The sequence below is a fragment of the Pogona vitticeps genome, chromosome 3 (genome assembly GCF_051106095.1).
Source record: "Pogona vitticeps strain Pit_001003342236 chromosome 3, PviZW2.1, whole genome shotgun sequence".
Taxonomy (NCBI): domain Eukaryota; kingdom Metazoa; phylum Chordata; class Lepidosauria; order Squamata; family Agamidae; genus Pogona; species Pogona vitticeps.
The window spans coordinates 220,940,931-220,968,362 of NC_135785.1; the positions used below are offsets into that span (position 1 = coordinate 220,940,931).

The window sequence follows — 27,432 nt, forward strand, 5'->3', positions numbered from 1 at the left end:
TAACATTGTAATTATTAATGTTACTTTTGAAATGTAACTTAATTCTTCACTCATTATTCAAAAAGTGACCAATGACTGCACTAATTCTAATCAATTATTTCCAACCTGTAATTCCCCCTTAGTTTAATGAAAGTGACCTTTTTTTTTTGTTTTGCCAAGATTGAGAAAGGAGGTTCTACATGAGGGGTGAGCAACTCCATATGTTTTTTCCCTGCAGCTCCTATTATCCCCCAGTACTGGCTTACTTGGAACTGGCTGATGGGATCTGTTGGTAAACTATTAGATTTCCCTCCTTCCCTTCCCCTTCTAAATGGTGCGTGATGAAAGGATGCAACTTACTTTGCTCTCATTTGTTTGGTAGCTGCACACCTTTCGAGGCTGGAAGAGGGGGAAGTAAGGGCAGGATTGGGGGGAGGGCAAAGCAAGCAGAGAAGGAAGTCTGGTGGAGGAAGGGATGGAGAGATGAGGAAATGAAGATGATGAAATTTCACACTGAGAATTGTTTTCTTCAGTGCAGTATGTGCTACTTGTTATATTCTCTTCCAATGAACTCAGGACGGCTGTACATCACTTTTGTCCCTCCCACTTTACCTTCACAACAACCCTGCATGGTAGGTAAGTAGGCAGGGAAGCCAGACTTGGCTCTTGGTCATCCTGTGAGCCTAATAGCTCCAGGGGGGCTAGAACCTCATTTCCCCCCCAAGTCCCAGAGGAGCACTCTCTAACTATGGCACCACGCTAAGTGTCTAAGCCAGGGTGTTCTGGAAGCCCTCTTTTTCCTAGGCAATACTGTATGAGTTGCAAAGGGTTGTATTTCGCAATTGATAGGATCAGTACATCCTACCTAGTAAACAGGAATTAGGATATTTATTCATTTTGGGTCATGGTGTTTAAACATACCCTTTTTGAAATGGTTTACACACCGTCTAAATGAGTGCATACATTTCGGAGATGCTCCAGAGGTTGCTGGCTACCTGCGCCAAAACTAAGGGGAGCAACCTGATCATTATCCTTGCCGCGCTCCACAGAACTGAATGGGCACAAAACGCGTAAGGCTGAGCGAAGCTAGGCAGGTTTGCACGCCTTAGATTACACAGGGACCGTGTTTATGACGACTGCAACGAAGGGAAAGTACGTAGTCCCTCATCATCGATATATCAAAGACAAGAGTCAAAGCACTCCGCTTAAGTCACTCAACCTATTCCGACGGCGCTGGACCGACACCGAAGGAACGCCGCCGCTCTACCATCTGCCCAGCCCTACATATGAAACCCAAAGGTAGCTCCCCGTCACGTGTCTACAACAGAGGGCGGGGCGCTCCTCGCCAATGGCCCACCTTTTCCCGAATGAAATCTGGAACTCCCAATCGCCTTCTACTTTGAGGAGCAAAAGGCAGAGCTTGGAGAAAAGGAGATGTAGGATTCAGGAGGTGTGTGTGACTGACAGCGCTGCGGCTCAATCCCCGCCGGGAGGTTCCCCCCGGCCCTCCTACCCGTCTCCAACCATGGGCGGGGGTGGAACAATGGAAAGAAAAGGAGGTGGAGGCAGAAAAATGGCAGCGGCGACGACTGCGGCGGTAGTATTAACGGCGGCGAGAGGCGGCGGTCTGAGGCGAAGCGCGACGTCTACTGCCTGCTGTTGTTTTCCCGCGCTGTTGCTGGCGGCGTCGCTGGGCTTGTGTGAGTAGGGGAGAGCTTTCCGTGTCGAGGTGGTGGGGGGAGAAGGGAAGGGAGGAGAACAGGGCGGGCGAGCGGGGAGAATAAGCCCTGTTTCCCCTCCGTGAGCCCCGGCGTCGTAGCCAGAACCGCCTTAGGCGGAAAGAAGGAAATGCTGGCGGGCGGCGGCGGCGGCGGCGAAGCCCCTTCGGCTGTGAAGTACCTGAGAGCACAAGCGGGCGTCGTGGGGAGAGGGTAGTTCGGGTTGGGGATCCGAGGAAACAAGCGGAGTGAAACGCGCCTTCTGTGAGAGGGACGGTGTGGGGTCGTGTGAAGGGGTCGAGCTCCTTCCCATCCCCCTCGCAGCCCCTCTCTCTCCCTGCGGTGCCCCCCGAGGCGCTCCTGCCGCCTCATCCCTCACTCTCATCTTTTTCCTCCGGAAAGGGAGGATGGGTGTTGGTGAACGTACGTGTCATGATGGTGGCTGCTTCTACGTGTGAATTGCTTTGCAAAACAGCCAGGTCTGAAGAGGGGCGACAGAAGAGGAAGCTGTTCCTATCCCTTCCCGTTTTTCTTCTAGCCCTCCGCCGTGAAGGTAGCCGCGGGCACATGGTTTGCTGTGCATAGATAACAGGCATTAAGTGCTGATCCCGGGGCGGGATAGCCTTTGCGTCCTTGACTCTGTAGTAGATACGCGGCACATATCTTATCTAGTATTGCCGAGGTTGGGTATGGTGCTGTGAAGGTTGCTTTTCGGCTTCCTGCGTTCACACGTTGCAGAGAGTTTTTGCTCAAATGAGAAATCTGGGGACAAGAACAATCCCAGGAGCTGGTATAGCTGTATCTGGACCCAGTCCGATTTGATGAATAAGGATTTGTTTCTTTGAGTTCATTGCAGGGCTCAGCCCAGAACGGATCAGCATCACAGACATATATATCCTGCTTGTGATGTCTCAAGTTTGAAGGCACCATAAGACCTGAATAATTATTATTATTAGTAAGACATGAACTGCTTCTTTACATATGCTGAGAATCAGCCTGCTTCTCATCAGTACACTGGTTTGTTACCCTAGCAGTTGGTCGCACGGACCTTTAAGGTGTTTTTTCAATGCAAATAGATTTGGGTCAAGACAGTTAGTTATGGTTATCCAACCGTGAAGAAGTGTCTCCAGTTTGATGCGCTATTTTGAGCCCAAGTAGAATTCACCATTGCATCTTTGAATACTTAAATGCCTTATGTTTCTATGAACTGCTTCTAGTATATGTATAGATGCTGTGTGCTCACAAATATTCTCTTGCCCCTTCTTGCAGACAATATTGGATCCTTCCAGTCTGAAAAAGGATTGATATAGAATAAATCTATTTGTTATATGGGGAGCGGCTTCCTGTACTAAGTAACAAAGTTTTGTTTCTACAACGGACTGTGCTTTTAGCTTATGCATATTCCATCCTAGAAGGATGCTACCAGTTTGAAACAACCTGTTATTACTATCAAGCTGTATTAGAATGAAAGTGTTGGTATTAAGTCTAGTGGACACTCCAGGTAGTACTCTGTTTATTTCTTTAGGAGCCAGGACATTAAAGAGCAGTTTGCTAATGAACACTTTAGGCTTAAATGTCTTTCTTGGATGTTCCAGGTAGTTCATGTGGAGACCTGTTTTGAGTTTGTAGTAATTTTCAAGAGAGGTAGCTGTGCTAGAGGGGCAGCTACATTAGTTATTTACAGTGCTGTTCTCATCAGATTTGGCACAGACAAAATCTAATTTTAAAAAGTGACGACACAGTGTAAAGGTAAGCATGGGGAAACCTGGTGTTTTTCACTGAGGAATCATGCCTTTTTGTTCAGCCAGCTGGGTTTATTTTGCTATGATTTGGATGACATTGCTTTTCTCTGCTTTCTGACATGCATAATTGACTGATCCAATGCAAAGGTGCAGTTGTGGAGATGTCAGTGGGTTCACTTTTACATCTACTTCTTCAGCCTAGTGCAGACCTGGGCAAAATGTGGCCCGAGGGCCACATATGGCCCGCGAGCTGCTTCTGTCTGGCCCGCCGGACATCAAAACCATTCATAGCTTTTTTCTAAAGTTGATCAGTTGCTTATCTTTAACATACAGCAAAAAACCTCTTTAGTATTTGTGAAGATTAACAAGTTTAAAATAAAAACAATCTCAACATTACTGTTTCATTTTATTTTTAAGTAAAGTTGGTTCGGCCCCCGAACACAGTTCAGATTTTTCATGTGCCCCCCCCCCTATAGAAATAAATTGCCCACCCCTGACCTAGTGCCTGCTGTCTCCCCTCTTCCAAATAATTTTTCAATGTTTTTATTATGCTTGCAAAAGGTAGTGCACTACCAGAAAAGTATTATGTCACTTCAGAAAAATCAAAATGAAAGAGAAGAGAAAAGGTAATCCTGGTGGAAATTGCTAGTGTTACAGCTTTCTGCCTCTGCAACATGTGGACAGCTGCAGCAATTATACCTATGGAAAGCAGCATATATGTGGTCAAAAAACCTTTGAATCAAACTGGGTTTTCCCCACTGTCTAGTTGCACCCATAATTCGTTAAACCTAAAACAGAGTTAGTGTGGTGTGGTTAGGCCAAATAATTTATTAAAGTAATGCTTCTTTACAAGTTGTTGTACATAGTTTTTCTTTCTTTAATAGACTGTTGTGTATGTCTATACCTCTGAAAAAATGATTAAAATGTTGGATATTGAAAAAAGGATATTGCAGAGGCAAACATTATTTTAGGTTACAAAGAGCCTATTTTCTACTTGTTCCAACAGATCTTGTAATACTTGTCCATCTACTTAATTTGATCAGAATTTAGATTTTTGTCACTGCTAAACTGTAGAACAGGCTTGTCCAACCTGCGGCCCATAGGCCGCATGTGGCCCAGGTCGACTCGTAATGCAGCCCAGTGCAATTTTTTATTTTTAAAGAAATTCCAAAGTTTCAAGTTACACTGCCGGCGATTGCGGCTGGAATGCGGCCGGGGCACGTCACAACGGTAGGGGGGGAGAGAGGGAAGGAAGGAGCGGGAGAGGAGGGGATGGGGGGCTGCGTGACTGTATTGCGCTGCCCCTGTCAATAGGTGGACCCCCTCCCAGCCCCATAAAGCCACTGGAGTCAAAGCTGGCAGCCTCTGCTATCTGAGATCGCAGCTGCCGGTATGCGCGCTTGGAGCGGGGCTGCGGAGGACGGCTAGGGCTGCCCCTCCATGCGGCCCAAACCAAATTTTCATCTTCTAATGTGGCCCAGGGAAGGTGAAAAGTTGGACACCTCTGCTGTAGAAGGAAAAGAATGGCAAAAATATAAGTGGGATTAGAGTGGTCATTAATAAAAAGGAAAGCAATTTTCTTCTGGTTTACTTTAATCTTGTGCCCAGAGAACATGATTATGAAGGTGAATGGATTGTTCTCTTTTTATAACCAAAATGTATTCGTAGTGTTTGCCGAAGTAGATTCATCTCATATCTCAGAAAGTCCAAAAAAATAACTTTCAGGATAAGCATGTGTAGGTGATACATAGCGGTTTTTAAATTCCCCTCCTGTGTTTCTAGTTCTTGTGCTTAATGTAACAAAGTTCCAGTTTTTATATTTTTGTCAGTACTTGTTTATGGGTGGGAAATGACATCACAAAAATTAATGATGTTTCTAAAATTAATCATTGTTTGCTCTGAATGGGAACAGAATTTGCAATCTGTTGAACATGGGGGGCCTTTGTGTTTTGCTTTGAAGAATGTTTCTGTTAGACTAGTAGATGCAAACCAGTGAACAGAAACTTACTGAAAGGCTTCTCCAAAGCAACAGTTTGGAAAACAAGATGGAAAATATTTTCCCTCCAGTGAGCTTACTAATATAGAGCAAACTAAAGACACATTTGCTGCTATCCAGTAGTAAGCGGCAACTAAAATAAACCCATTGAATCGGTGGGGATTTGGTGAGTCAACACCCGTGTAAGTTCCATTGATTCAATAAGCCTACACTAGCTGCAACTTACTGTTGGATTTCAGCCATTATATTCTTCAGTTGAATTGCACATCTTTTTAAACATGACAAAATAAAGATAAAGGAAAAATTAAGGGTTGCTTGTTAAGGCATGGTCACAAAGTTCCAATCAGATAAAGGACCATTTCAACCTGGTTTCAGTTTTGTTAGAGCAGGATCATACAAATATTGTTTACACATAGTTTTGGGAGAACAGCAGCATTCTTTCCATCATCTTGTTCAATAAATTCTAGGAGCACTGGTTGGATCCATTAATTTCTATTTTTTTTCTGCTACAGATTATTCTTGTCAGCTAAACATTCTTACAGAAGCTATAGCTATTGCCATAGCTCATGCTGAGGCTGCAGAAAATAAATTATCCAAAAAGCAACTATTAAGATGTTTGTGCATATGCACACACCTTTGCTCTGTTTATGTATGTCTGCTAGTTAAAAATATAATTTGGATTACAGTAGAAATTGACCTTTAGTCTTGTGCTCATGATTTTGCAACAATAAGGTAGATGAGTAAATTATTTGCCTGATGATGATGATAGCTGACTTTGTGACTGACTTGTCAGATAGTGGTTTGAGAAGACATTACATTAAGTCTCAATTTTGTTGCCTCTTGTCTTTCAGCTAGTTGAATGTTGGATGTTTATGGGACACATTCTGCAAAGATGAGTTATAGACTAAGCAGGGCAAAGTGAAAAGATGAGCTGTAATTGTAGTAGTAAAGATGAATCATGACCAGGAAGGTTGTTGTTATGAAACATGAAGTAAGGTTTGTCTAGAAAAACTTCTTCCAGACCAAGTAAGATTTTTCCCCTCATCTGAAAGAACTGTATGTGGCTCTAGTCATGGAAAAACCTGTTTGTGACCCGTTACTCTTTACCTGTATGCCTGGAAGTCAACTATTATTTGTTGCAGATGATAGTTATCTTTGCTTATGTTGGGCCTTTAGAAAGTAACCCATGGCACTCATGCTCTGTCTTGTAATTTTCCATGCTAGACTTGATTATTTGGACTGCTGACTACATCTAAGCATCTTTCAAAATGTTCAGCAAAGAAAAAGTGATGTGGTCATTATGCACAGTCTAAAGACAAGGATGGGTGGTGTCTTTATTTTAAAAAATCACAAGCCTAAGCAAGCTTTCAACTCTGCATGAATCTTCATTGTGGGGCATAGCAGAGCTGTGGGTTGTGCTGAAGAAACAGCAGTGGCAAAATCCATGGGCAGATATGCAGGGCATATTTCCTTGTTTAAAGCAAGTTCCAAAATGGTAGCTGCAGAAGTAGTTCAGAGGTGGTAGGTGTGATGCCCAAGCCTCCATAAGGAGCGTTTAGCATTCTGTCAAGAGAGTTTGATAGGCCACTTACCTACCACCTTTGCACTGAGGCAAGTCTTAAGACCTCAGCAATGCGTAGCGTAAGCCCTTTGAACAAATCTGACCTTAAAAGAACACTTTGCTTTTACCCAGTACTTTGCAAGTAGAGACATATGGGCTTGTGATTCCTTAGAACTCACAACAGCCCAGTTAGGTAGAACTCTTAAAGATAGCTAGTTTGTGGCCCTTTCCACCTCCTGGATTTAGCCAGACCCTGCTGTTCAAGAGACCAGTTCTTTTGTAAGAGTTGTTACAATTAATTTTTATTAGAAAAATAGAGTAGCATAGAATCAGTTTATATTGCATAAGCTTTAGCATAAAGAACATATTCAAAGATAATTACAGTTAAATAAAATAGCTAATCCCCATTAAAATAATAAACAGTACTAAGGTGGGCTACAGTGGGCTAGCCCCACCTCCTTCTTTCTTTTTACTTACATCCTCTCTCAATCAAGTTCCTTTCTCTCCCAACTTCATGGAATTGAATCCCGGAACAGAACTTCTTTCACATAACCCATCCTCCATTTTCTACACTCTCTAACTCCTCCCTTCTTGACAATTCTGGATGTTAACCAATTAGTCTCAAGGGGCTGTAACACCTTCCTCTTCCCTTAATTCCCATGAAAGTTCAGGTGTTTTATCTCTTCTCCCATTAGCTTGGAATGTTGTCTTCCATGGCCCCTTGATTCGACCTTCAGCTCTATCTCGAACCATGTTGTACCAATCTTCAGGAAAACACTCTCATGGCACTTAGAAAAACACATTCCAATGTCTCTCAAATCATCTTCACACAGAACTTGTCTGACTCCATCTTACATTTCTCTGACTACATAACCTATCATCATGACACGCCACCCTTTAAATCATGACAGTAGAGATAATGTTTAACCTCTGATGGTGTGGGTTAGAATGTCACTCTCAGTCTTGTTAGACAAATGCTTGTTAGTCACTCAGTAGCCCCATGGTCCTGTATTAAAACACACAGTCCCTTTTAGGCTGGGAATAGTTTGCAGGACTGCAAACTGGGGAAAACGTCCTCCAGTGGCTAGGTTGTACTTCTCATTTGGCTACAGTTGGCTTGTCTAACATGTGGACTAAATTTTATCCAAGCTTTTCTGAGGTGAGATTTTCCACTTTCTGGAAGCCTTTTCTGTTTGCCTTTCCTTTTAGAGTGACCTTCCTTAAGGGAAGCAACTTCAAAATACTATAATCTTAATCTAAGAAAGAATATATTACAAGCCAGGAAGTATACATTTTTATTACAAGTAATGGTTATTCTAATTGTTTTACAGAGAAGGGCAGTTCTCATTGTATTCGCGAAGGCTTTCACGGCCGGGAGCTAATGGTTGTTGTGGGTTTTTCGGGCTCTTTGGTCTTGTTCTGAAGGTTGTTCTTCCTGACGTTTTGCCAGTCTCTGTGGCCAGCATCTTCAGAGGACTTCAAAGTTCCTACTCCAGTCCTCTGAAGATGTCAGCCACAGAGACTGGCGAAACGTCAGGAAGAACAACCTTCAGAACATGGCCAAAGAGCCCGAAAAACCCACAACAACAAGCAGTTTACATTTCTTGTAATAGCAGATTAGTTTAAGGGAAGACACATAATGCCTGAGAGTGGCATTGTTCCCACAGGCATATATCCCCATCTCCCTGTGAAGTGTTCTGCTGATACATGTGACCGTTTTTTAAAGGATGCTTTTTATTACATAAGGGGAATTTGCATCTAGGAAATGTAAAGATGACAGGTAGTTGAAGTCTAGCATTTGTCTTGATGCTTTTTTGGCCACTATTACTTCAAAAGAAAGGAAGGAATCAATGGATCAAGTGAGTCTCTTTGTTCAGATTTATTGATAGACAAGAGGCCTTAGAGATTGCAGAAGAATATGAGGGAGTAACAGAACCAGTGGTGTGTCAGGAAATGGAAATATTGAATAAAGATTAAGGAGCTAATGTTCTCTGGGAGGCCCTCCAGTAGGCTGTTGGTAGGACTTAAATAGATAACTGTTCTTGACTGGAAGGTCCAGAATCTTCCAGCCAGTATGGGCCAGTGGCTAGAGGATTTTGGGGCTGCAGTACAGACATTAACTGATAAAAGCTGCAGATATAGAATATTGTTGACCTTTCACTCTGTGGCCACTCTTCAGCAATTTGGGTTAGAATTGGATGAAAGAGACTTGGGTTCAGATCGCTACACATTCATGAAGGTCACTAAGTGATCTTGACCCACTCACTAGCGTTTTGTATATCTCACTTTACAGGATTGTTGTCAGAATAACAAGGTTGGGGAGAGACATTTTTGTGCTCATCAAAATGGAAGAATACAAATGTAACAGTAAAAATCAGTAAAATGCAAATGGGTCTGGAGAAAGGCCTGTATATAGGGAATATCCAGCTCAGGGAATATCCAAAGACGCTGACAGTTTTCCTTGACATTGAGTAACAAGGAGCAGTAGAAGTGGGTGTCGTAAGCATATTGGCAGCACCTCACTCTAAGGTTCTGAATGAACTCTCCCAGTGGTTTCATATGGATATTAAATAATCTAGGACATTAGATGGAGCCATAAGGAATGCCCTACGCCAAAAAATCATGGCCTGTGCCATCAGACAGTGTTTTCCCAACATTGTGTTTTTAGATGGATTACAGTACGTTTGCAGTCTGACTCATGCCATTTGTCTTCCAGTGAGGTTCCAGTCGCTGCCACTTTGGTTTCATTGCTTTCAACTTCTGTTGAAAAAGGAAGCTGAACCAGCTCAGCCGGGGTGGAGCCATGAGGGATGCCACAGGCCAAAGAATCATGGCCTGTGGCATCAGACAGTGTTTTCCCAACACTGCTTTCTGAGTGTGTCTTGATAAGGAAGGATTCAAACCAGTCTCATACACTGCCCCAATATCCAACCTGACCCGGTGATCCACGAGGATGCCTCCAGTAGTATTGAAAGCTGCTAAAAGGTTTGGACAAACTAATAAGGTCGTGCTCCCCTTATTTAGTCTTCGCCATAAGTCATCTACCAAAGTGACCAAAGCAGTCTCTGTTCCATATCCTGGCTGAAAGCCAAAATGAAGTGGGTTGAGAATCATGTGTCATCCAAGACTGCCAGAGGCTGGAGAGCTACCCCCTTTTCAGCCATCATAGCCAAAAATGATAAATTTGAGATTGGTCTATAATGAGTAATTTTTTGGTCAAGGAAAGGGCTTTTATGGCAGCTTCCTTTAGAGACGAAGGGACAGAACCTTCCTTTAAGAAAGTATTTATAACCTATCTTAACAGTGGCATTGGTCCTATTTTGATAGATATGATTAGCCAGGAGAAGCAAGGGGCAAGAGAGCAGGGGATAACCTTTGCCTGGCAGCCTGTCCACATCCCCAAGATCTACAAGCTGAAAAGAATCCCAGCTAGAAGGATTAGCAGTTGCCAAAGTTATATCAGTGTCACCTATCCAATTATGAGAGTCCAGGTTAAGGTGAATCTCATGAACTTTATCTGCAAAACTTATAGCAGTTAGCTCAAAGTGAGGTTTGGCAGTTCCTCTCTGTTCACTGGTGAAGAAGGCCTTGCAGGGTTTGGAAAGGCATACAGTGGTGCCTTGCTTAGCGATGTTAATCCGTGCAGCAAAAATCGCTGCTAACCGAAAACATCGCTAAGCAATTTTTAAAAGCCCATAGGAATGCATTGAAACCCCTTCAATGTGTTCCTATGGGCTTCGCACTCACCTTAAAGCGAAAATCCTCCATACGGCGGCCATTTTTGCTGCCCGGTATGCGAGGAATCCATCTCTAAACACAGCGGGCGGCCATGTTTTTTTACCTGGTGGCCATTTTGGAACCACTGATCAGCTGTTGGGAAATCGCTATGTGATGATCGGTAAGCAAAACAGGGTGCCGATCATCGCAAAGCGATTTTTTCCCATTTAAAACATCGCAAAGCGATATTTCCCCATTTAAAACATCGCAATGCGATCGCAAAAAAGATCGCAAAAAGTTAATTGCTATGTAATTTCGTTGTTAAGCGAGGCACCACTGTAATTGGTCTGCGGTGTGCAGAGGCAATAGTAGGAGAGACATAGGCTTCCTTAGCAGCTTTTTTCTTTGCAGCATGCAAGGTTCCTCATAACGTGTGTGCCTGCATTAACTTTGCTCCCTCTGCACAGGGCTCCTCCCCCTCTGTGTGCCAACAGCAATAATTTTCAGCCCTTTTGGTTGAGGTCATGACAGAACCCCACATGGAATAATTACACATATGCTCAAGGTAAATTAGAACGTTGGTGGTATGCCTTTTTAGATGGATTACAGTAAGTTTGCAGTCTGACTCATGCCAGTTGTCTTCTAGTGATGTTCCAGTTGCTGCCACTTCGGTTTCATTGCTTTAAACTTCTGTTGAAAAAGGAATCTGAACCAACTTAACTGGGGTGGGGTGGGGGTGCTTTGGAGCAGTCGTGTCATTTGCCTAAATATTTTTTTAATCCACAGATCAGTCAGGGCTTTGACAGAACCACCAAGAAATAAAGTAAGAAACTCTTCAAGTACATTCAGGAAACAGGATCCATCAGGTTTCTGTGCAGACCATCTTAATTGGCTCATCATCCTGCAGAGGTTCACACCAGCTGTCAATCTAAAATTAGCCAGATGGTGATCTGTCCATGACAGTGGAGTCACATGTAACAGATCAACCTTCAAATTACCAACTCCACTAATAGAAAATATATCCAAAGTATCCTGCTTCATGCATGGTACCGGCTAATAAATGTCAATAGTTGTCATGGTAGATATGAAATTTTGAGCCACTCCTGGCTGAGCAACGTCGATATAAATGTTGAAATCCTCCAGCAAGCCTGGGTAGTCCAACACTAGACCATTGATCACCGCAGACAGCCCAGGAAGGGAGAGTGTTGGACAGTGGGGCAGTAGAAAGTAAACTGACTCCCAGAACTTCCGCAGGTACCTGTCCACAGCAACATATATTCAGAATGGGCATATTGCTGGATAGAACATAGGGTTGGTGAGACTGAATATTCATAGACTGTAGCTATGCTACCTCCCTGCCCTCCAGCCCTAACCTGCGGTACCACAGAGTAGCCTGGTGGACATTACTGGGCAAGACAGGCTTCTCCCTTCTCTCAGCCAGGTCTCTTACAACCTAAGACAGTGCTTTTATTCAGAATCAAATCCTAATTGATTAATATTTTTCTTGCAACTGACTCTTGTAGTAAAGAAGAGGATTTTGGGGCTGAAAGGTCTACTTTCATTGTCACTGTGCCTTTTTTGGCTAGATTCTAACCTGAAAGGAAGGAAGGACAACAGCCAATGGCTTGCCCTTTCCTTATAACAGGTTAGAATCTCTCACTCTTATCTTTTCCTACCTGTACTTACCGTATTTTTCCATTTATAAGATGACCCCCTTTCCTAAGCCCCCAAATTAGAAAGTTGCTGCCTTCCCTGTACAAAGCGATCCCTTTTTTTTTTGTTTTATACACGGAAAAATACGGTATTTGAAAAAATGGTTCCTACACTCTCTTCATGTTTCCACATTCCCAGATACATCCTACTGGCCATAAAGATTAAGGCATGGCAGTAAGTTTAAGTAAAGAAGGAAGGAAGGAAGGAAGAAAGAATGTAAGAAAGAAAGACACCACCCCATTCTTGCAAGACTACTATTCTGGGCAGATTAACAACAAATTAAAACATATGTTAAGCAATCAATAAACAATAAGATTAAAACATGTAACAGCATAAAAATAATAATCTCTTTTAAAGCCACTCTTTTTAATCCCCATAAGTGGCTATCCCAAAAGGGGAGCTCTTATCAGGTCACCTTGGTAATGGTGGGCCTTGTCCTTCACCAATCTAACTGATATCCTAGTCTCCAGAGGTGGAGGAATTCCAGATGGGTCAGAGTGCAATTGCTGGCTGCAGAGCAGCTGACTCACAGCAGCAGAAGGGGCCTGGTCCTATGACACACTGAACTGAAGGTTACATAGGTAGGTGTTCTCCAGAGAAGAGCAACCATTAGATGACAGAACAGCTGCCATACACCACCTTCCCTTGGAATAGATGGCAGTGCTTCTGTTCCTGGATGTGTAGCCTACTGCAGGACACAAAAAATGTAGTAGTTCCAACCCTGTGATGAAATCTACTAAAGAGCATAAGAGATTAATTTAATTCGGTGCTTGGTGTTTACCTGCAGTTGTTGTAAACACCAAGAGACATTTTATTTTTAGTCAGAAACAGCAGATAGTGTTACGAAATCTTTGCTGTTTACTCCTGAGGAGGTGGCTTGCTAAAACAGTCACCTGTGCCCTTAAATCTTGGAAGCCCACAACTGGAAATAAAAGGAACTATAACCAGATGTTACAGTTAAATCAGGTCATGCTTTATGTCTGCTTGAATAATGAAAATGGACAATTATGGCAGCTTCACAGAGATATAATCTATTTCCCGAGCCAAGTTCTGAAATTGGGCCTCAGTCTGTCAGCTTAACTACTATTAACTTGCTACCAATCTGCCAAGAAAGTCATAGTGACCTTTAAACAATCTACTATTTCTTATATTTTGATAAACGTATTTCATTTCACCCCCTCTGACCCCCCGGGTGAGTCTAAAGGTTCCTGGAACACACCATAGGACCCTTTGGGGGCTCACCCCGGCCCCCCTCGCTCGGTCAGAGGGTTCGAATTTGCCACCTTCTGGGACTCTTTTGAGGCTTGGACGTGGTGGAGCTGCGGGTTAAACCGCAGAAGCCTGCTGCAGGGTCAGAAGACCAAGCAGTCGTAAGATCGAATCCACATGACGGAGTGAACACCCATCGCTTGTCCCAGCTCCCGCCAACCTAACGGTTCGAAAGCATGCAAATGCAAGTAGATTAATAGGGACCACTTTAGTGGGACGGTAAGTGTTCCATGTCTAAGTTGCACTGGCCATGTGACCACGGAAGATTGTCTTCGGACAAAAACGCTGGCTCTATGGCTTGGAAACGGGGATGAGCACCGCCCCCTAGAGTTGAACACGACTGGACAAAAATTGTCAAGGGGAACCTTTACCTTTACTTAAGTTTCAGAAGAGTCCCTGAAGGTGGCGATTTTGCCCCTTCTGACCCCCGGGGGGCAGGGTGAGTCTCTAAAGGGTCCTGGAACACACCCTAGGACCCTTTGGAGGTTCACCCTGCCCCCCCGGACCAGAGGGGGCAAAATCGCCACCTTCTGGGACTCTTGAGGCTTGGGAAGCTTCAGAAGAGTCCCTGAAGGTGGCGATTCCGCCCCCTCTGGTCCCGGGGGGGGGCAGGGTGAGCCTCCAGAGGGTCCTGGAACACAACCTAGGACCCTTTGGAGGCTCCCTCCACCCACTATGGGGCCAGAGGGGGCTAGGGTGTGTTCCATAAGACGGACCTCTCCGTAAGGCTCACCAAATTTTTAGGAGAAGAAAACAGATTAATTTTTCCCTGTTTTCTTCTCCTAAAAATTTGGTACATCTTGAGGAAGATGGTTTACCACTGAAAATTAGCTGGCAATTTGTACAGTATTTAGTGGTCTAATAAAGGTATCATTTGCCCTTACATCTATAAATAGTGGAATAGAGGAGAATGTGGGTGGAGGGAAAGCATGAAAAGGAGAAAGATGTTTGAATGGATCTTGAAGAAGGAAAGGGATGACAGGAGATGCCACACATACCTGCTGCTTGTAAGGAAACTTGGGCCAAGAGAATGTGGCCTTCAGCTTTAAAAATGTTCCTCATCCTGATATACATGGACACATTTGGTGTTATATTTTGTCAAGTAGCATCTGACTTACAGTGATGCTGTAAGGGCTTTGAAGAAATAGGAGATATTCAAGAAGTGATTGTCTTGTGTATGTCTTAAACCAGTGGTCCCCAACCTTTTCTGAACCACGGACCAGTTGGGGAGGGCAGGGTGTGTGTGGAGGCATGGCACCCTCATGCTTGCGGATGGGCGAGGCACACTCGTGAATGTGTGGATGGGCGGGGCACTCTTGTGGGTGCACGGGGCACCCGTGTGGGTGAGTGGGCCGTGCGTGTGTGTGGGGTGTGGGGGGAATGTGGGGTGGTGGTGGGAGATCTGTCTCTGCGGCCCAGTCCTGCCATGGACTGGCACTGGGCTGCAGACTGGGGGTTGAGGACCCCTGTCTTAAATAATGAGTTTAAGAAACCCGCTGGTTGACTTTTCCATTAGGACCACCAGGTTTTACATTCTATTTTTCCAGTTTTTTATGAAGAGATTGTGACTCCTCTTATAGTTTTGTAGTATTTCTAGATCTTCAGCTAAATGCATAAAATACCGTATTTTTCGCTCCATAAGACGCACCTTTCCATAAGACGCACCAATTTTTTAGGAGAAGAAAACAGGAAAATATAATCTGTTTTCTTAGCTCCATAAGACGCACAGACTTTCCACACCCCTGTTTTGTGGGAAAAAAGTGAGTCTTATGGTGCAAAAAATACAGTAGATTTTTATTTGCTTCAGTAAAAAGAGACAAAATCATATTGATTGTGGGGGGAGTTAATTGACTGTTTTCTAAGAATTCTTCACATGCCTAATTCAGGGTTTTCCTTGCTTCTTGCAAGTGAAGATTTTGAAATGCTTATGCAAGGGATCCTGCACCCGATCAGTAGTATAGAAAAATGCTAGGCAAGAAACATTCACATAATGAGGCTGGTTTTTGCATCAAAAATTCTGAAATCTAACTTACTACTACTACTTTCTTCTGTGTCTAGTTTGACAGAGCAGTGGTTCTTCAGCTCCAGATCTGCAGAGGTACCAAAGAAGCATTGTGCTTGGATTGTTACAGAGAGTCTTAAGGAGCCATAGTATTGGCCTGTTTTAAATTAGATTTAAATACCATTGAAGTAGTGATATTGAACGTAAATTTTATCTGAAGCTACAGACAACCTCTGGAATTTAATGTAGTTACTGCTAAACTTATAGGCTAATTGACTGATTCTGTGTAAGGCAGCATTCTGTGTTTTAGTAGCTTGCCACTGGTGTTCATTGCCTATTCCATGTATCCATTATTTCTCATCATTCAATTTCAGCCACTGTTTTTCTTGAAACATGAGGAAGCATAGTGGCTTGAAGTTCCACCGGAGGCTTCTCCTGTTATAACCTAATCTGAGGTTTCATGTTCTGTTTCCGACTACCAGTACTTCACTTGTGCTATCATGTATATCTTATTGTAAATGTGCAAATCTGGGAGGCTCAAATAATGATATGGCTATTTAGAATAGGTATTATCACCATGCCTCTGGTTCCCTTAGGAATTTCTTGAAGAGTTGACCTATTTGTCTAAAATATTTCTGAAGTATTGTGGAGGGTAGACCTGTGTGGATATAGTCTTGATAGAATGTGCATTTGAGGGGTGTGTACAGTTGTGTTCAAAATTATTCAACCCCCAATGCTGTAAAGGGGTTTAGGGACTATAGTGTACATTTGGAATTGTATTCAGAATGAAATCCTACAAGGACGTTTTAAAGAACCAAATGCAACTAAAATAACATCAATTGTTTATGTAATACAGTAGTAAATGTTTCTTTTGTGGTTTCTTCATTGCCACAATTATTCAACCCCTTAAAGACTACCACTCTGAAGAAGCGAGGTTCATTCAGGTGTTTTTGATCAGGTATTGAAAACACCTGTGGATGTCACCGAGCACCAATCAAGCATAATAAGCACCAATTAGGCAGCTTTAAAATGACTGTGATACTCAGCTCCTTCTAGACATTTACTGGTGTGGTTACAAACATGGTGAAGTCAAGAGAATGGTCCAGGAAGACAAGAGAAGAGGTGATTTGTCTTCACAGGAAGGGCAATGGCTATAAGAAGATTGCAAAGAAGTTAAACATACCAAGAGACACCATAGGAAGCATCATTCGCAAATTCAAGGCAAAGGGCACTGTTGAAATGCTACCTGGTCGTGGAAGAAAGAAGATGCTGACTTCGACTGCTGTGCGCTACCTAAAGCGTAGAGTGGTGAAAAGTCCCCGTGTGACTGCTGAGGAACTGAAAAAAGATTTGTCAGATGTGGGTATAGAAGTTTCAGCTCAGACAATAAGGCGCACACTGCGTAATGAAGGTCTCCATGCCAGAACCCCCAGGCGCACCCCCTTGCTGTCTCCCAAGAATAAGAAGAGTCGACTGCAGTATGCCAAAAGTCATGTGGGCAAACCACAAAAGTTGTGGGATAGTGTTCTGTGGACTGATGAAACAAAATTAGACCTGTTTGGGCCCATGGATCAACGCTATATTTGGAGGAGGAAGAACAAGGCATATGACGAAAAGAACACCTTGCCTACTGTGAAGCATGGCGGAGGGTCAATAATGCTTTGGGGCTGTTTTGCTTCTGCAGGTACAGGGAAGCTTCAGCGTGTACAAGGTACCATGAATTCTCTTCAGTACCAGGAGATATTGGATGAAAATGTGATGCAGTCCGTCACACACCTGAGGCTTGGGAGACATTGGACCTTTCAACAGGACAATGATCCCAAGCATACCTCCAAGTCCACTAGAGCATGGTTGCAGAGGAAAGGCTGGAACATTTTGGAGTGGCCATCGCAGTCATCAGACTTAAATCCGATTGAGAACCTCTGGTGGGACTTAAAGAAAGCAGTTGCAGTGCGCAAGCCTAAGAATTTGACTGAACTGGAGGCTTTTGCCCATGAAGAATGGGCGAAGATACCCGTAGATCACTGCAAGACACTTGTGTCAAGCTATGCTTCACGTTTAAAAGCTGTTATAACTATAAAAGGATGTTGTACTAAGTACTAAGATTGAATGTCACTTGGGGGTTGAATAAAAACTAATAATGATGTGAGCACAGAAAAGACATTTGTGGTTATTTCATTATAAACTTAAGGTTATATTTCTCTGACCTACAAGTGCTTCTTTCATGTAAATGTAAGCAAGATGACTGAATGATCAAAATCAATGTCAAAATGGCCAAAACATTCAATTTCAGTGGGGGTTGAATAATTTTGAACACAACTGTATTTTGTCCTCAAGACTTATTATAGCTCTGACCAGTTGGTTAATTCCATCCTTATTTGGATTAGTAGTGGTGGGGGAAAAGAGGTTTTTTTTGGTTCCACTTTAGTACACTCAGTTAAAGGTAGTGAGATTAATAAAGATTAAATTCAGAATATGAATTCTTCATTTGGGATCTATGTCCACCATCCATCTGTATGTCCTCTTTTCCAGTTATGATGAATTACATGGCATGCAGTGAGAATGCTGAAAATTGTCTGCTTGTTGACATATGTTTTTGGAGGAGCGGTGTTGTTTTGCAGTTGTCTTTTAGCTCATGTCCAAATTGGACAGGTCTCTGTTTTCAGGATTGCTTCAGATCATTTGGATGGAACCAAACATACTGTCTTTAAATTTGCTCTTTAAAACTAGTGTGTATTAGTGCATGTGTGGTTCTTTTCTTGTCTGGATTCTGCCTCCTTCCCTATGCTGTCAGCCATTGTATATGTAGCTCCAGGCTCCCTCTTCCCCACCATTGATCTGCAAACCCTGAATGTGAGGGCAAAGCAAAGTCAGCATTCTGCCCTGAGGTGGAGATGACTGTATAGCATCTACCAGTGAAGAGAAGAGTGTTTTTGAAGGATCTGTAGTTGTTTGCATACCTGCTGCCTTTACTTCCCCTGGTGAAATGTGGCCTGTAGATGAAGAATTGGGTCGTCCTTCCCTGTGCTGGGAGTCTTCTTCTGTGTAGTTCTAGGTTCCCTATTCCCCACCCTTGGCCTGTAACATTTGTGTGTGGGAGAAGGGTATAAGGACGGAGGTCTTGTAGAGTGGGGCTGCTGCTGCTGGGTTTGCTGCCAAAGGTACTGAACTTGTCCATGTAGGTGCATGTACCTGTTTTGGGATTTCGATTTAGAGAAACATCAAGGTGAGGGCTAGATACGCTACTGAAGAAAGGGGAATAGGGAGGAACCCAAGCTTATTTTCCCATTTGCCTATGTTTGTTACTGTTGTGGAGGTCATTGTTTGCAGGCAGGGGGATATGCTTCCAAAAGAGGGAGGGTTGTCAAGAGGACAGAGAGTAGTCATTGTGACTACAGAAAGGAGATGAGATATTTAATAGGAGAACAACTTTGTTTTTATGGGGCAGAGGTGAGGAGTAGGCTGATGATTTTCTTGAAATTGCCTTCTAGTTCAGATAACCTAGGTGGCAGATTCCTGGATTGAAGATGTAGGTAGGTGCTGTTAAATGCTATACAGTGGGGTCTTGACTTAAGAACGGCTTGAGTTAAGAACATTTTGACTTAAGAACCACTCTCATAGGAAAATATTGACTTGACTTACATACTTAGATTTGAGTTAAGAACTGAAAAAAAACCCACGTGGGAGGCAGGGAAAGTGCAAAATTTGAACTTTCAGTTAACTGTTGGCCAGTGAAAAGGGTGCCTGTCTGCTTCTTAACGCCTCCCAGCGTTTAGAGAGTGGATTGGGAGTCTTCAGACTGCCTGGTACTGCCTGGACTGTATTTTCCCTGCCTTCCCTGAACCTTTCTTGACCTAAGAAAAAAAGAAACAAAATATCCCCCTCTAGTGGTCGAAGGCAGAATAGCAACTTCCCATTAGTTTCTATGGATGGAAAATAGCAGATACGGATCAAATGGTTTTCAATGCATTCCTATGGGAAATGCAGATTTGACCTGAGAACTTTTTGACTTGAGAACCGCCTTCCAATACGGATTAAGTTCTCAAGTCAAGACCCCACTGTATTGGTGAAGGGTGAGATCACAATCATTCAGAATCTGATCATGGATGAATACACTGGCTTGGCTTGTGTTTTAGAAACCAGGCCTGATTAAGCTGGAGTGTGGGTGTGTCAGTCTCTTTTAGTTTTGCCTGTGTTGGTTCTCTATACAGCACCAAGCAAGACCTGGAGTGGGCGTAGAACAGAGTTGCAGTAATGTGTTGAGATTCTGTCCCGCTCACCAGGTGCCGTGTTCTGCCGTCTATTGGGTTTGAGTATGTGCACTTGAAAGTGGGTGCTTGAGACAGAATAGGGATTATCTTAGTGTATTGTCATCCTGCTACATGGCAGCCTCTTTACCTATAGTGGTTTCAGTGCTGGTGTTGGAGTCCTCTTAGTTTGTCCCGCTGGACAACTTCAACATCTATGCTGAGGCCACCTTATTGGGAATTGTGATACTATTTAAAGAGGGAACATAGTTTTGCAGTTTTAGTAAAATCCAAAGCTTTTGTTTATCTTGGGTGGGAGTGAACCCCATTCTTCAATCTCCTTTCTCAACATTTATTTAATTACTGATGTAAGGATCAGGTTGGCTTCATTTCTACTAATGGCAGCTCTTTAATTGATTATTGAGTGCTCTGTAACCATTCCTCAATCATTAGAAGGCATTTAACTTTGTAGTATTTGCTAGCATTGTTACTTATGGGTGCCATTGCTGGTTCCTATTGGTCAACACAACTTTTTGGTAAATATATAATGATCAAATTATTTAGACATGTGTGATCAAGCTTACAGAGTGTCCCAGTTTTCAGAGAAGATGGAAATGACAAACATATTGTGAGTAGATAAGCTATGTGCATAATTTTTCCACACCTCTTTGACCCCATTTGACAGATTGTTTCTTTTGGGTTGTTAAACTTGTAGCGTGTATCTTGCCTATCTTTAATATACCAGCATTTCATTCTGAATTTACTATAAAGAGCCTAGTATTCTGATTTTTGTGGTGTTCTTCATAGTCCAGGTTTCAGCTGTGGACATCTACACGCCAGGAGAACTCTCTGTGGAGAATGGGACAGAGGCAAAGCTTCCATGTACTTTTGCATCATCAGAAGTGATCAGCAGTGCAGCTTCCGTCACCTGGAGCTTTCAAGCAGAGGGATCGACTACATCTGTTTCGGTAAGAGGTTGTGAAGAAACTTGTACAGTGGTGCCTCGCAGAACGGACGCCTCGTAGAGCGATGAATTCGCTCTACGGGGCCGTTTTTGCGATTGCAAATGCGATCGCAAAACAGTGCCCGTATAGGCGGGAAATCGCAGAGCAAAGGTTGGTTAGCTCCTCGCTTACCGACCTTTGCTTTGCGACCCGACAATCAGCTGTTCCGCGGCTTCAAAATGGCCACTGGAACAGCCGAAAGGGGCCGGGGCGCAGCGTTTTCGCGCCCTTGGTAAGCAAGGGGAGAGCGCAAAAACGCTGCGCGCAGCCATTTCGGGGCTTCCGGCAGCGTTTTCGCGCCCTCCCCTTGCTTACCAAGGGCGCAAAAACGCTGCGCCCTGGCCCCTTTCGGCTGTTCCGGCGACCATTTTGGACCCGCTGGATAGCTGATCGCAGCCATTTTCGCGCCCTCGTTCTGTGAGGGGAGGGCGCAAAAATGGCTGCCGGCATCGCTGTACGGTAAGTAAACGTGCCGATTGGAACGCATTAAACTACGTTTAATGGGTTTCAATGGCTTTTTTACTTCTGTACAGCGATGTTTCACACAGCGAGGGTTAATCCGGAACAGATTAACCTCGCTGTGCGAGGCACCACTGTATTTCTAGAAAAGCTTGTACAGTGGGGTCTCGACTTACGAACGTAATCCGTATTGGAAGGCGGTTCGTAGGTTGAAAAGTTCGTAGGTTGAATCTGCATTTCCCATAGGAATGCATTAAAAACCATTTAATCTGTATCTGCTCTTTTCCGTCCATAGAAACTAATGGGAAGCTGCTATTCTGCCTTCTGCCACTAGAGGGGGATATTTTCTTTTTTTCCTTAGGTCAAGAAAAGTTCAGGAAAGGAGGGGGGAGGCAGGGAACAGTTTTAAAAGCACTTTTGAAATCTTTTTTTCAACGAAGCCAATTCTAAAGCAGCTTTAAAGCATGTTGTGCTGATTTTTTCAGCACAAAGACACACAGGCAGGCTTTTTAGGTGCTGAGCAAGCCTCCCCAAGCCTCTTCAGAGCCAGTCGATCAGCTGTTAGGCGGGGAGAGGAGGGGGCAGGAGCAGAGAAAAGCACAAAATGGCTGACAGGCTCCCTTCTGGGTGTCGGCTTTTATCTGTTTGCTGCTCTTTTTCCTGCAGTTCAGGGGCTACTAAGGCCTGGTAAGTGACTTTCTTTTATTTACTTTTAAGTTTCTGACCTTTTTTCCCCCTCCAGAAGCCTCTAAGGGGAGGGAGGGGGCACTTTTTTTCCTGTTCGCAACTCGAGGGAAGTTCTTATGTTGAGTATGTAATTTCCTATTGGGCGGGTTCGTAAGTCGGAAAGTTCATATGTAGAACCGTTCGTAAGTCGAGACCCCACTGTACCTTAGGAGGTTATATATTTCCTAGTATTTTCCCCCTGTCTTTTCTGCTCATTTTCACTGCAGATAAAAGTATATGTTTGGATTGCTGTCTTGGTATAATATCTCACTATTGATCATGTTCTGTTTATTCTCATAGATAGTCCTTCTTTTTATGCTACAAAACGGTTTGCTGGCAAAAGTATTGCTTGGGAGAAGGCTTGTTTGAAGCTGAGGGCAAAATGAGAACAAAATGTTTGCAATGGTAGTAGATTTCGAAGAGCAGCTGTGTTACTGTGTTTCAGCATGTGGAAGAAAAATGGAGTGGGGAGAGCAAAATATTTTGGTCTTTGAAAGACTAACGAATTTGATTGGTGTTTGAGGTCAATCCATTTCTTCAGACAAAAGAAGAAGGTGGTGATGGCTATAGATCCTAAAGAAAAAACTAAAAGCAACAGCAAACTGGACTCAGTGGGGGAGTGTTACATCTCACCCTGGCTGCTCACAGATCCTTCAAGATCTCACTTTTGTGTTACTTGGTTCTCAGTGCTTCTTGTTCTTTTCAAGGGGCTAGAAATCTGTTCTTTCTGTTTCTAATGAAGATTGGTATCCTTGAGCATCATCTGATAAAGCAGTGGTTCTTAACGTGGGCGATAATGCCCCCCAGGGGGCGATTTCATTTTTCAGGGGGGCAGTAGAACGAAAAGGGGCGGTGTGGGGGTGCTGGAGCAGAAGGGGGGCGGTAGGGGATGCTGGAGCAAGCCAAACCTGTGAAGATGGCTGCAGCCTTTTTACAGTGTGCATGAATATATATTTTCCTCCAATTTTAATTTAGTTTCAGACTTTTTGTCTTGAAATTTTTAGTTCCTGCGTTTCTTTTTAAGCCCTTTTTATATTTCTTTTTGCATCTTAAAATTCACTTGCAACTAAATAATTAAATGTTACTTTTTGGGGGGCATTTCATTTTCTTGGAATTTAATTTTGTTTTCAGGGGTCATTGGATTTAAGTGTCTTAAATAAATAAATAAATAAATAAGATATCATCACCGTGGGGAGGGGGGCGATGATAACTTCCTCAATGGCTTAAGGGGCGTTTCTTTCAAAAAGGTTAAGAACCACTGTGATAAAGCACCAGTATTTCAATTTAATATGTGGTGTATTGAAGAAATTCAGCAGATGTGATAAATGTAGTAGGAGATAAATAACTTTTTAATGTATTATAATATTTTGTATTTTTTTTATAACAGTTCTTCTATTATTCCAATGGGAAAGCATATCCTGGAAAGAGTACACAATTTAAGGACAGAAGCAGCTGGGCTGGAGATCTTAACAAGAAAGATGCATCTATAAGTATAGCAAACATGCAGTTTCAGGACAATGGAACTTATATCTGTGATGTTAAGAATCCTCCAGACATAGAAGGGACTCGGGGAGAAATCAAAGTCAGAGTTGTGGAGAAAGGTATAGTAGGCCCTGGTAAGAACATGCTGCTATGAATGGTTGAGTGAATGCTTTTATTATGTGATGAATTATTTCACCAGAATTTCTCAACTACATTTAAGAGTTCTATTTCTGTTGTTTTTGCATAAAGTTTGCTATGTTTATTCAAATTATTTTGTCCTGGAAATAACAACATCTCCTTAAAGAGCAATGGGAACAAATGTTAAAAGACATTCACAGTTAAAAACATTGGTCTGGTTTTCACAATCAAGTTTAGCCAGAAGAGTTACACTTGGAAACTATGATGTTGATGCTGGCTTTGAGGAAGGCTTCTGCATGAAATTATCAGGGCCCATCACTTGATGTCAGTCTTGTACACAAAGAAAGTATTCCTCTATAGTTACTTATCAGTGAAATGAGAAAGTAAGAAAAGAAAATAATATGGAATTACTGCAGTATTTAGAAGAAGAGATATCCTGAATGTAATTGTCCACCTTAAACTCAATGAATCTCTGGGTCAAAATGACATGGTGGAGTTTTTTGTAAGAAACTTATACCCTATACACTTCCCCATTGGGTAACTAGTTCACAAAATTCTGTAATATAAAGATGTTTCACAATCCTGAAGATACCCCAACTTCAAAAATGTAGACAAAATACAGAAGTGTGGGTTTATATAGACCAATAGAGTTAATTATTCAAGATACAGAAATCTTCACTGCAATCCTTACCAGAAGCCTTACACTGGCCCCTGATTACACTGATGAAGATAGGCTCCAAAACATTTGAATAAATGTTGATCAATCAGACAACATCTAAACATAATTGATGTTGCCACAAAACACAATACCAAAACAGCTAATGTTATTGTTGTTATTTTCTAGGCATTTGAGAAATGAGAATGGATTTTTAAAAAAAAATTATTTAAAAAAACAATTTTGGAAATAACTTTTTACAAATTATTGATGGATTAATCAAAACTCTGATACCCAAGGAATCTCTAGGTGGCAGTGGTGAATTGGGATTTTTTAAAAAATTGTAATTTGCATGTTTCCCAATTAGAGATGGGGTATTCGTATTTGTGTGGCCTATTGTTGTTTGCACCACACTAATCGTGAAAGTAGCTCAGCCAGGGCCTCCCTGCACTGCTGACCAATCTGTTGAGAAGGTGGGATGATGAGGCTTAGTGCTCAGCTTCTGAGTGGTCTGCAGCGCATGGAGGTGTGGTGTGAATGATGACGGGCTGTGCGCAGCACTGCAAGCAGTAAGTGGACAGACTGGTTTGGGGGGGCGTGTCCAACCCAGCTACCTGTGGTGGTGGTACTAGTATTCATCTCCCCTGGGAGACAAATACGGATATTCCATCTCTATTCTTGATTGTGTCAGTCTGTTAAAGTTATTTGCCAGAAATAACAAAATAATTTTTCAGATTAGATTAGATTAGATTAGGAATCCTTCAGTCTCAAGAGACTATGGTAACATGCCCTGTATGGAGGACTTGGAACAGCATCTAGTGTGGCTGAGAAGGCCAATTCGAGAGTGACAGTCCCTTCCACACTGAAGACAAATATAATCTGTACCCCGTCCAGCTCCCTGATTTTGTTGTTTTTGTGACTGCCTGTTTGCCTCGGCCTGCTGTACAAGTGTCTCTTCAAATTGGGAGAGGCCATGATGCACCACCTGCCTCCAGGCTGAACACTCAGATGTCAGGGTTTCCCATCTGTTGAGGTCCATTCCCAAGGCCTTCAGATCCCGCTTGCAGATATTCTTGTATCGCAGCTGTGATCTCCCTCTGGGGCGATTTCCCTGCACTAATTCTCCATACAGGAGTTCTTTTGGAATCAGACCATTAGCCATTCTCACAACATGCCCGAAGACCTCGCTGTTTCAGTAATGTATACATGTTAAAAATTCCAGCTCGATCTAGGACTACTCTATTTGGAACTTTGTCCTGCCAGGTATTACCAAAAATGCGTCAGAAACAACGCATATGGAAAATGTCCAGCTTTCTCTACTGCTGTACACAAAGGGTCCAGGACTCACTGCAACACAAGAGTGTGCTCAGGACACAGGCTCTATAGACCTGGATCTTGGTGTATGCTATCAGCTTCTTATTGAGCCATACTCTCTTTGTGAGTCTAGAGCAGGGGTCAGGGAACTTTTTTACCTTCTCTCCCCCCCCCCATTTATATACACTGGCATTATCCCCTTGATTCAAAAGGAAGGAAATCATACAATATTTGAATTAAAAATATTATTGAATCTACACGGGCTGTGTACCGAACTAGCAGGATGCACCAAATTTAATAAAGATGTGCACTATTTTTGCTGGAGCACATTACACTTCAGCCATGGTGTGGCATAAGCAGTAGTAAGGTGTCCAATGTGCCTAGCAAGTTGCATTAAATTTTTGCTAGCTCACAGAGGATTTAATCATCATCAGTGGCTGCCAGAGTGGTGCTAGCAATGACATGCTTGCTAGAGACAGCCAACGCAGAATTGGGGGGGGGCTTTCCCTACCACTTTAATCATTCTGTGTGTGGTGTGCAAAAAGGAACAAACCAGGCTAAAGGTCATGTCACACACCCTGGTGCCATAGCCCAATATCAAAGGACCAGTGTGCTTTTTTATCATCATCAATGGAAAACTCAGCAGTGGCCAGAGGATTGGAAAAGATCAGTCTACATCCCAATCCCAAACAAGGGAAGTGCCAAAGAATGCTCCAACTAATGTACAATTGCACTAATTTCACACGCTAGCAAGGTTATGCTCAAAATCCTACAAGGTAGGCTTCAGCAGTATGTGGACCAAGAACTCCCAGAAGTAGAAGCTTGATTTTGAAGGGGCAGAAGAACTAGAGACCAAATTGTTAACATGTGCTGGATTATGGAAAAAGCCAGAGAGTTCCATAAAAACATTTACTTCTGCTTCATTGACTATGCAAAAGCATGGCAGAAAGTGAGGAAAACTTAAGGAACCTCCTAATGAGGATGAAAGAGGACTGCACAAAAAATGGTCTGGAACTCAACGTCAAAACAACTAAGATCATGGCCACTGGTCCCATCACCTGGCAATAAAAGGGGAAGATAGGGAGGCAGTGACAGATTTTACTTTCTTGGGCTCCATGATCATTGCAAAGGGCCACGAAATTCAAAGACGCCTGCTTCTTGGAAGGAAAGCAATGATAAACCTAGACAGCACCTTAAAAAGCCACCCTTCCCCCCACCTTAATTTAAGCTTTCTCTTTTGCTTGCCTCTTCTTTTTCATAGTTTTGAGTCAGTCTCTCTCACTTCCTCTCCCTCTCACACACATACACATCCACCCACCCACCCTCCCTTTTCTTCATACATTTTCTCCATACATTTAAATAAGCTTGATGAAGCCGTCTGTCTCTTGCACCTTCCTTCCCTCCTTCCCTTGTTAACATCCTTTCCCACCTCCTGCTTGCTTGCAGTCATTTACGGAGGAATCAGTTATTCAGAAGCCCTGGATTGATTGATTGCCCGGGCTAATCCACAGCTGTAATCAATCAAGCAGGCTTATCTCCGATCTCTCTGAAAGAACAGGATTTAGAAGTGCCCTGCTGCAACCAAGAAAGTAACAGGGAGAGGTGGCTTACAATTTGAGGTTTAACTGCAAGGGGAGGGGGTGGGAGGGAGGGAGTAGCATTCTGTTAATTACCCCCAGGATCTTAACTTTTACCCAGTTTGGTAATTTA

General features: G+C 43.0%; 1 protein-coding gene across 6 annotated transcripts in view; it reads left to right on the forward strand.

Moving 5' to 3' along the window:
- The first annotated feature begins 1,381 nt into the window (after window positions 1-1,381).
- LOC110088286 (myelin protein zero-like protein 1) overlaps window positions 1,382-27,432 on the forward strand; it is a 51,617-nt gene continuing 25,566 nt past the window's right edge. For 3 of the 6 annotated variants that reach the window (XR_013543288.1, XM_020810519.3, XM_072993980.2), the window contains exons 1-3: window positions 1,382-1,679; window positions 20,752-20,912; window positions 23,521-23,749. Coding sequence is in view for 5 of the 6 variants with exons in the window: in XM_020810519.3 (XP_020666178.3) it covers window positions 1,505-1,679; window positions 20,752-20,912; window positions 23,521-23,749 (565 nt within the window). In the remaining variant the exon portion in view is untranslated. The remainder of the gene's footprint in view (window positions 1,680-20,751; window positions 20,913-23,520; window positions 23,750-27,432) is intronic. The other 3 variants (XM_020810509.3, XM_020810500.3, XM_020810507.3) reach the window with 3 other exon arrangements.